We start from the raw sequence: 11,316 nt of genomic DNA, 5'->3' as shown, positions 1-11,316 counted from the left end.
CACAATATGTATCTGATTCCAAGCAATGTGTTCATAAAAGTACTTTCAAACAGATCCGCCAACTTAATCTAGTGTTTCAGACACCTTGACAAATCAAGTTTCTTCCCAAGCCTTGCTTCATTTACCTTACGTGTATAAGTTCCTATTCATGCTGTTGAACAAATTAATTGCAGCTGCAATGGCAAAATGCCCTCTTGATAATTCACTGCTGTCAGTGTAATTAATTTACAACAATTTAATTTCCATCTCATTGAGGTTTTTGCCTATTTCATCATATTCACTTCTGGGATTTTCTGCCTTCTTTTTCAAAAATTGGGAATATGAATGTATAAAGCGCAGTGAATTTTTGAAGATAGAGATAAAGATGTTTACTGTTTTTGAAGGGTACTGATTAATGAGAACAGATCTGTTTTTTGTCTAATGTAGCTACTTGCCATCCCAAATCTATCCTTTCAATCAAGGACTACAAATGCTCTAACTTAAATAAAGTTGTTAGTAAGGACTCATGGATGAGGTTTCCACTTCTATTTATGAAAAAGGACAAGAAGGACAATGAGGATCTGCCTGTTTAACGCTGCTGAAAATAATTCCAATATGAAACTTTCAGAATGGCATGTTAATATATTCCTAGCAGTTCGTGTTACAAAGCAACCAACTAATATTATTTATTGCATCATGTTGCTATGACCATGGTGTCTTTGATTAGAGACAAACAGCTTATCACTCAGACATGTTATAGTGGTTTATGGCTCTCCAACTGGGATTCCTAGGTCGGAAAAAATCACATTAGGCCGTCTAAATTTATACATTATTTGGACAATACGGCAATATGACAAAGGAAATCTGTCAGTTTTACAAACTCCAATTGGGTTTCGGTGGCTGTTGGCAACAAAATTTCACTTTAAAGTAAGTTACCACAATAACTGAGTTATATGGAGAGACTCAAGACACTAACAACAATGCCAACTACTGGTACACGTTACTTACATTATTTGAATTATTGATGCTCTCAAGAGAGAGAGAGAGAGAGAGAGAGAGAGAGAGAGAGAGAGAGAGAGAGAGAGAGAGAGAGAGAGAGAGAGAGAGAGAGACATTCTACCACCCACTGATAATGAAACAGCATTATTAGACACTATTTTATTAAATGTAGCGTATCACATTATAAATATAACCTAATCATATCTTTATGTGTAGTAATTAGAGAAACTAGAATTAACGTTCCGTTCCTATATGAAGTCTAAGAGTAATGCACCTTTGTTTATGAACGTAAGAACCAACCACAGAGCATAACTAAAATAAGTGCAGAGAAACTTTCTTAAATAATTAAAAGGAATCTAAATATGAAATGTGTTAGCTTAATCAATATGAGCCTTTTGGTTTCACCCATTCTCAGTATAACATTACATCATACAACCTTTCATTCTTCACTTATTTAATTATTAAATATATCTACCAATTGTATCACACATTCTTTTCACAAGTCATAACATTTAATATACATTCAAGTGTCCATCTCCAGCCAAAGTTTTCTCTGTCATTTCCTCTCTCACACTCTCTCTCTCTTTCCAATACATTATTCTGTCATACTAAATCAATCAACCCTCCAGTGAGGCTGAGCCCGATTCCTGAGCGTGACGAGGATTGCAGACAGGTAGTCCAGATGTTTATATTCCCTTGTCTGTTCAAAGTAGTCGATGACCGTCAGCAGAGATGAAATCGCGTCGCAGAGTTTCCCGTCTCCCACGCTGCGACCGTCGTCGCTGAGGCATCCTGGTGGGTATTTGTATCTGACGGAGTATAGTAAGGGCACTTTCAGTATCTAACGTTACGATGTTCAGAACTGCTGTCAAGTAAGGAAGCGCAATACTCCAAGGAACGACGTTGCTCACGGTTCAAAGGAAAAGCTAAACAAAAACAAAGTATATGTCTACATGTATATATGGATTACTCAGAAACTGAATAAAACATCTTTATGCAGAATAACAGAACAGGATACGCATTCATTGAAAGGCGGTTCATTTGAAAATGCAAGCACAAAAATTAGCCAAGAAGGTCCCATTTATTCTTTTCTTATTTGGTGAAAAGACTTAAAGACAATAATGTAAAACAATTTGAAAATGTGATAAGATCCGATAGGTAAATGGTGAGCGAAAAGATTCTATTAGGAGCTTTAATAATAATGGTGCTTCAAAGAAGTAGAGAATTGAGCCACATAGAAAAATGTGATATTTTATTTAACAAGAGCATGATATATTACCGATGGTAAGCCAGTAAGTTTTACAGGATGTATAAATAACACAGATGATGAATTAGGATGTATAAATGAGAAAAGTTTAGCATTTGATCATAGAAAGAGGGAAGAAAGTACATAAACTTAAAAGATGTTTTAAAATCAAGGCTTAAAACTTGAAGCGTGGTAACCAAATAATAAGTAACTGAAAAGCAATAACGTATGGAAGTCATGAAAACGTTGATAAATAACTTATATAACTATCGTTGCGTTATTGAGAAAATCCAATCTTTAGTTTGAAACAAACGTATTAATTATCTAAATCTTATATATCAACTGTTTCTTTTGGTGCACCTTTATTACAATCTTCCGAAAAATTATACTTACGTTATCAGAATTAATGTATAAAACGCTGAGGGGGAAAAATGTTTTTAAAAACTGTGAAAGTTATTTGTTAGCAGGCCAAGGGGATTAATTTTGAAATCGTAGTAATTCACATGCACAATACAAACGCTGTAGGTCAGCAGTAAAGACAGGACATGAAATATTCTCATATATGCAATCATATATATCTATATATACAGAAAGAGAGAGAGAGAGAGAGAGAGAGAGAGAGAGAGCGAGATTGGTTTTGGGGGGGTTTTTTGGTTTTGCAAACGGGGGGAGGGGCTGGGGGGGGGGGTTTTGGGGGGGGGGGGGGGGGGGCGGCGGGGGGGGCTGTTCGGGTCTGTGGGGGGTTGGTCGGAGCGGGTAGAGGTGGTTGAGGTGTGCTCAGGGCTTTTTTTCTGGAGAGATGAGATGCGGAGTGGAAGGTGAGGACGAGACGAGAGAAGAGAGACGAGAGAGAGAGCCAGGGGCAATGCTCTATCAAGGATCATAAACGATGAAATCCTGACCTTTGATGAGAATCAGCGGAGCAGCAAAAAACAATTCTCTTCCTTTTACGCCTTTTCCGCTACCTTCAAGCAGAGAGCGTAGTCACAGCGGTCAATGATCGCTTCAGTTTCGTTAGGAACATTTGCCTTAAGAGTAAGATACCGAATAATCATATAACCATTGAAAAAATAAGAACAATGATTAAACCCATTAATTTCGCGCGAATATTCCTTGAAATGTATTCAGCATGTGTGAAGTGGGATTGGCTGAAAATAACTGGAATGACTACTGAACATGATTTTGATTAGTACGTGACTTGATCCAAAGGTGTCATTTCAAACTTGAAAAATTGTCTTCTTTCACATTTTTATCCACAAATCAGGAGAATGATATATAAATGTGGTTGCCTATTGTGCGATAAACGTAAGGAGAAATACAAGTATACGTTTCTGTAAAGAGAACTTGCTCATCATAATGTCTTTCGATCATGTACTGTAATTGTTCCTTTCGTTCTATGAGAATCAGTCTGGCATAATTTGGAAGCTGAATTGTTTCGTTATCACTGCGTTTTCAAAAAATCAAATAAAAGGTAAAAATGGTATTTAGTGAACAAAAATCAGAAGCGTCTACACTGCTCTGATTGCTACACATGAAATATCCAGTAAAGTAAAGGCAACAGAAATTTTTTTAACAATACACAGCTTTCATAAATTGCCTTTTGAGTTATATATAGTGCTTAATTTATTGGACAATTTCGAAAAACTGCCTATTCGATCTTATATATTGCAAATTATGGCAGCCATTGCAAAGCAGTGCTATTAACGCATTTTCGAAGGCACCGGTGCACACCATGTACATATCTGACATTGGTTTAAGTTACCATACGGTACCTTTTTCTACAAGGAACTGACTATCCTTTGGTGTATTTAGTGAAGGTAAAATTTAGAACTAGCTCCTACCCCAGGTTATTCGGGAGTAGTTAAGAACCTCTCATGTCGTAAATTTTTAAGGATAAATTACACATGGGAAATTTGAACATAAGAACGTTGAATCACATTGTGAGGGTACAGACGAATTCAAGAAATTTTGATCGGATGATTGCGCATCATGGAAGGAGATAAAGTACATATTTATTCGGGAAGACCAAGTATGGTGTTATCACTAAACGTAGAAAAAGCACTGACTAGAGAATATTGAGCATTAGATCACTACTTTCAAGATTTGAATAAAACATTGCATTATTTAGTATTATAGTGAGTTGTGCACCAACGAATGAACTCTAAAGCTGAAATTCAAAATGCCCAACAAAAAAGCTGATGAGTTTTTAAGTGCAACTGAATAACGAAAATGATTCGCATCTGGAATGTATATCAGTACGCTGGAAAACAAGCACTAGGATATTGGGTAACAAGCCAGTAGCCGTGGATATCGAATGGGACACTGAATATCATGAAGAACAGACAAAACGAAACGGCACAAGGAACTGCACGTAGAAATTTTCAGGTAGGTGATGAACGCAAAGTAATACGAATAAAGTATTCAAGTCTCGAGAGTGACTTTAAACAAAGCGCTATAAGAGATAGGAAGAAAACATGGAAAAGGACGCAACTCATGTATGCATGAAATAGAATGGGTGTCAGGGTACTTCACAGAATCCTTAAAGAAAAGGCATTGGGTTTAAAAGAAAATAGTAAAATGACTGTCAAAAGAGGATGGTTCAACAATAACACCGTGTGAAGAAAAACACTGCCAGCGGAATCTCTTTTTGACGTGGAATCAGTCATAACGAAGTTTAGTAGATGGAGAGCACAGCATATGATGAAATTAGCTGAAGCTGACATGACACTTCGTATGCTAACTAGAATGTGGAATGGGAAAACAAAGAATTATACCTAGTATGCTTATCCTAAATAGGCTGGAGAGACATGCGATTATTAATAAAAAATACTCAAACTTGCACAATCTGGTTTTAGAAAAGACAGGAGTTGCAAAGAACTAATATTTGTTTCAAGATATATTGTGAAGGTATATAGAATTAGAATATCCAATTCCAATGGCTTTCTAATTTCGAGAAAACATTTGACATCGTTCACAAACCAATATCAAGAAGTATCTGACGACAATATGGTATTCCACTTAAATATGTAAAGCTGACTACATTAGCAGTGGAAGAGTTGATGCCAAGTTAAAGCTGATGTAATTTTGTCAAGTGAATTTGCGATAAAATGTAGGGTGCCCTTGGGAAATGTAATGTCAACTTCGTTTTTCGCCCTTCTCATGGATTTTGTGATGCAAAAAGGGTTGGAGATGAATGAAACAGTTTTGGCTAAAGTAACGATAGGGAAACTTGGTAGACTCAGAATAAGCAGATGAAAATGATTTAATCTGAAAAATATCATGTGATTTACAAGGCATGCTTGAGTATGCATCATATATGTAGAGAGGTAGGACTCGAAATAAATTCAATGAAAACAGAAATGAGGACCGAGTATGCACATAGAAGTGATTTAACATTAGATGGATAAAGGATTGATGAGGTTGAATCTTTCAAGTATTAAAGGTCAATGGTATCCAATACAGGTTCTCTTCAGTTGGAATTCAGTGAAAGACTAAAAATATGCGAATCAAACTATAAGTATTCTAAAAACATTTTGGAATAAAAAAGTTAAATTTATGAAAGAAAGGTTATATATATAAAAGATTTTGCTAATTGGTCCTTATGCCTTAAGAAAAATATTGGTGTTTGATAGCAGCAGGATAGAGTAAATTATGATACCATAAGGGAAATTATGGAAGTTTCATATGCTGATGAGATAAGGATGAAGGGCAGAGGAAGATGGATCAGACATATCCTATGTATCACCCGACAGAATAGAACTTGATAATGTCAACATGGTTTGTAAGAGCATCGGACGAGCTGGAAGATCTAGACCTACTTGGGTGAGAACTGTGAACAAGGCTGCTACTAGGGATTAGTGGAGATTTATGTAGGTGAAAGCATAGAGAAGACACGACCGGCATGATTTCACAGACGACCTTTGAGATGCATAGTATTGATGGAGGCAATGTTATTGAAGGTCATCTTTATAATATAGTATGGCGCAAAATGAAAAGTCCTTATTTGACAGAATCTAAAATTTTTTACTTACATTTATTGAAATTCAGAACCGCTGAACTTCAAAAATTAGGGTACATAGTGACCATAAAACACTCGATGTATTATAAGTAGGATACAGTAGGAATGACTAAAATTCAAGTCATTTTTACGACACGGAACATTGTATGATATATTTCATTAATAACTGAGTTCTACTTTAATGAAAAATATATAAGAGCAGTAGCATCTAAACATTTGAAGACTATCGAACGTTGTCAAGTACGAAGCAGAGTTCATCAGACTGCAGCTTGATACCTTTTGTACCAATGTTAACGTTCCACAATTGATGCGATGTTTGCTGTAATTCCAGAAGAAAGTACTATGTGCAGATTACTTCTTGGTTGACTGCATGACTTTAGCGCATCCTAATCTCTATCTTACTTTTGAAATGTTCTGTTGTACCATTTCAAGAGACAAAGCTAAGTTTCACCTGTCAAAAGACAAGAGGCCTGAAAAAAGTCTGGATTTGGGGCTTGAAGATATCTAGGAATATGGTATTTGTTTTTTAGAACAAGAGTAATTTAAACCGAATATAAATTTGAACAACCCTGAGAAAACTGAAAATGACACACGCTCCAGGGTGATACTCTCCCATTTGCAGCGATATCCTGAACTTTTAAAAAACTTGTATTCACGGTGATCAGTTTAATAGTATCAGAACTAGGACTTCTAATGACAAAAATGTCAGAAAGTTATTATATACTGCTATAGAACAACCAAAGATATGCAATGAACTGATAAAAGCAAAACCCCCGTTTACTGTTACTATTATTATTATTTTTTTACTTGAAGTATTCACTGTAATTTTAACAGAATCAAACACAGCCGAACGGGTCTGTGAAATGACAGCAAAAGAATGCCAATGATACTCCCTAAATCCTTATAAATAAAGTATTAATAAATATGAAACTATATTACAGACCAGTTACTCGCCATGCAGATGTTAGCAATTCTTAAGTGAAAACCAAGGGAATAATATTTGGGTTAATCAAATACACAGTAATTTCTCTTACAACATAAATATTTGATAAACATTTAGCCGTTATTGAACAAGCAAAAGCAGTTTCCTCAATTTTCTGTCTTTGATATAAGTTATAAAATTCAGAGCGAAAAATAAGTCTATAATCCAGCCTTATTATGAAGACGAAGCTATGATTAATAATCACATTCAGTATAAAACATGAGACAGCGCTCTTGCCAAAATCAGAGCCTGTGGTGCAGCAGACTGGATGAGTCCTGTTATGGAAAGCTAAGAGCCTCTGTTAGAATTGTCGAAGCTGTCCTTCAGCCTTTGGATATTTTGCAATATTTGAGAATATACTGACGAATCGAATGTCTCCACTTCCTGTTCTTCAGTCCTGACTCTCTTCCCTTTCGTCTTCCTCCTCCTGTTCTTCCTTCCCTTAGTCTTCTTCCTTTCTTTTCTTCGTTTGCGAGGTTCGTCTTCTGGAGGGCCGGAGGCGATGTGTCCTTCCAACGTTGCTATGATCTGGTTGGTGTGCTCTGTTTCACCGCTGGATGTCTCAAATACGCTTTTGTATTCCTCTGTTGTTCTTTCGTCTCTGAAGGTCTCCTTGCTGGTCGTAGGTGGGTGAGTGGTCGTTGTTGTAACAACTGATGTTGGTGGAGTGACGGTGGTTGTAGTGGTGGTGGTAGTTGTTGTAGTTGCAGGTGGTTTGGGCAGCGTGAACGTAGCAACGTTCGACACTGGACTGTAATAGAGAAATAAAATTGATAGAAACTTTGAGATGAGCAATTAGACCGACAGACTAAATCAGTTCTCCATTTAATGAAAAAAATCTTCCTGGGAGAGACAAATTTCGCAGATCTATACGTCTGGAAAATGATTAATATACTTGCAAACAAAGGATCGAAAAGAAGGCACCATTGGAAAATTATATTTCTCCCTTTCACAAATTCATGAATGACATTGTCTCAAATGAGTCTTAATGATTTCTTCTTCTACTGTGATTCATACCATAATGAAGAAGCTTCCATGAGGGACAGGACCGCCAAATTGCAGCTCTGCAATGCACGAAGATAATGCCCAGATGAGTGGAAAGAATACAGTGAAACAAATTCTAGAATTCTGGGAACTCTAGAAAGAGAGTAATTGATGACCGATCTCTCTGTAAAAATAGACGATGTGACGACTTTGATAACCGACGCCGACAGAATTCCCGAGATTCTGAGGCGTAAAGGACGAAATGGTCAGAGCGCTTTCTGGTTTTCATTGAAATTTTGATTTATATACATATCAGCATATATATATATATATTATATATATATATATATATATATATATAGATATATATATATATATATCTATATATATATATATACATATATATATATATATGTGTGTGTGTGTGTGTGTGTGTGTGTTTATGTATGACTGGTAAAAATGTTCTGTTACAACAGAATTCCATCTAATAAAAGGAGCCCATAAAAACGCCAAAATATAGAGAGAAAATACTATATTTCCGAGACTGCTGTCTCCCTCTTCAGGTAGATTCATCTACCTGAAGAGAGAGATAGCAGTTTCTGAAATATGGCATTTCTCACTATATTTTGGCATTTTTATGGGCTCCTTTTATTATATATATATATAGTATATATATATATATATATATATATTTTATATATATATAATATTATGTATTCACGTATATATAAACAAAGGGGAGAGAATGAGAGCCTTACCTTGTATTATTGAAGTCATCGAGACTCCTAAAAGCCAAGTAATACTGTTGCCCTGGATTTAAGCCTCCAGGAACCTTCTCCTCGACGTTAACGGTCACCTTGACCTTAGTCCCGGCTTCTTGGTAGACTCCAGAGGCTTCGAACAAGTCATCGAGATCGAGCTCGGTGTACGAGGAGGCTTGGTCGAACCGCCTTTCCCGAAGGTCGTAGCGAGTGTCAGAGAGACGGATGATGTAACGAGACACTTGAAAAAAAATAATGGTACTTGATTATCTAGGGAATAGTTAAAATAATTTACTATTCTAGAATTTATCAACCCCATGTGTTTTCAGCAATTATATGTAAGCAAATTAGATTAACTATTGTGGCGGTTGTTAATAATGGCAATTCCAATTTTCATCTATTCACCATGAACTAAGATGAATAGTGGATTCGCCTTAAATCAGCATGCCAGCAGAAAATAAAAGTATACATTTTCGTAGCTCTCTTCATCTGCATAGCAAATCATAAAGAAATGGAAAACAGAGTCATTTTGAGCCATGAATTAAAGAAAAATGGTCGAAGAGCTCTTCACAATTTCATAGAGGCAACACAAAGTTATTTCAGCTATGGCATTAATCACTTCAATTAATTTTGCTCTCAAACACGAACAAACAGATAATTTATATACGGTTTGCATTTAAGGAAAATTAATGAAACAGGGTATTCTAGTAATATAATGATTTAAAAGCTGTAAAAAGCAATTGCTCAGTTGGATAAATTAAATTAATACCTCAAAGTGCACATTTTATCATGACCTGAAATAGAGTAGGAATTATTTTCTATCACCTTGATGGTAATAGGAAAACCGCAATGTACTGACAACTCTAAGATAAGGAAGACGAACCAGATAATGTATTCTTGATCAACACAAGCGTGGCAGGCGATTAACCTAGAGCATTATAACTATCCATATATACGTGTGTATATATATATATATATATATATATATATATATATATATATATATATATATATATATGTATTACATACGTGTATATATAAATGTATGTGTACATATGAATTTCTTTACACGATCTCATTCTATCCAAACAGGAGATGGCTTCAGTAAAAACATGACAATTGTCGCTGCTACGTTCGTACTTTAACTACAAAATAGGGATAATTTTCTATTGAAAAAAATTCTCGGCATTATCTACTTCATGTTCTAAACAACCTACGCAACTAAACCTTACCATTCTACCTTGCACACTTCCATACCTACCCAGTATTCGTTTTCTCTGACCGCTCATGTTATTCCTTCTTGAAAGATTCCAAACAGCCAAGAAGACACTGTACAACCTTGTCCCAGAACCACTTGTGAAATCAGCCTCCCATCTATCTATTCTAACAGACTTCGCTTTCATTTTAAAGACTTCAAGTCACTCTCAACAAATTATCTTAGGTATCGTAAATCTAAAACACCCTAAGCATTAAATAGGTATCAATTTAATTATAGCCTCTTTCTTCATGCTCTCAAACTTTCCCATAACCAACAACTTAACTCAATTAGAGCGCTGGGAAATTAAAGCAAACGCGTCTCTGTTGCTCTGAATGATGAGGGCATGGGATTTGTAGCCCTATATCCCATTCTTATGTCATAAAGGTTAGCGTAGGACCAAAACATCAAGGGCTAGAATTTTGAATGTACATGGCTGTGGTACAAAAGAGAAATGAATGCTAGCGTTCACGTAGAAAAGCTGATGCTTCTGTACTCAGTGAGACCAAGGTAAAAGGTCACTGCTCAGGAGAATGTTTTTCTCACTAGGCAGTGTGAAAATCATTAAAATGGGAAGTTAACGTTTTTGTCAGGGAGTCTGTCGGGATAGGTAAAGCAGTAAAGATATGTTTGCTTAAGAATTAGGTCGGTAAAACTGACTGAGGCAGATGAAACAGATGTGGCAGTAAGCGTATTAATGAGAGTAAAAGGCCTGGCCGAGTCGGAATCTATACCCACCCGCGTTTTGATACTGACAACGAATGGCTGAGCTCGGAGATTTAAATGGAAAAGTGATAAAAATGTGATAAGTGTAATTGGCTGCCTGACGTCCGTTTATTGAATCAGAGAAAGAACCTTAAAGAAATTTATTCTGAAATTTGTTTGATTGTTGGGAATATGCCTTCAGAGAAAAAATGCTAATAAGTACGGCTGGGAAAATGATTATGTGGATTATGTGACAACTAAGTAATATTAATGAAGAGCAAGGTGATGGATGTAATATTTAGAAAAGATGTGACAGAAGGTATCATAATGAATAATTATACTGCTAAACCAACATAAACAAAAGAACGCAATTGTCACTGGGGCAGA

At 35.9% G+C, this 11,316-nt stretch overlaps 1 protein-coding gene across 9 annotated transcripts in view; it reads right to left on the bottom strand.

Moving 5' to 3' along the window:
- Positions 1-1,122: 1,122 nt before the first annotated feature.
- Positions 1,123-11,316, bottom strand: part of LOC135198076 (uncharacterized) — a 61,932-nt gene continuing 51,738 nt past the window's right edge. For 7 of the 9 annotated variants that reach the window (XM_064225492.1, XM_064225495.1, XM_064225494.1 and 4 more), the window contains 3 exons: positions 8,967-9,210; positions 7,589-7,975; positions 1,123-1,787 (listed from right to left, as the gene is read on the bottom strand). In XM_064225492.1, coding sequence (XP_064081562.1) covers positions 1,592-1,787; positions 7,589-7,975; positions 8,967-9,210 — 827 coding nt within the window. In that variant the 3' untranslated portion in view covers positions 1,123-1,591. Of the gene's footprint in view, positions 1,788-3,126; positions 3,253-7,461; positions 7,976-8,966; positions 9,211-11,316 lie in introns of all 9 variants that reach the window. The other 2 variants (XR_010310721.1, XR_010310720.1) reach the window with 2 other exon arrangements.

This window comes from Macrobrachium nipponense, chromosome 21 (genome assembly GCF_015104395.2).
Source record: "Macrobrachium nipponense isolate FS-2020 chromosome 21, ASM1510439v2, whole genome shotgun sequence".
NCBI lineage: Eukaryota > Metazoa > Arthropoda > Malacostraca > Decapoda > Palaemonidae > Macrobrachium > Macrobrachium nipponense.
This window is presented reverse-complemented; position numbering and strand designations above follow the sequence as displayed.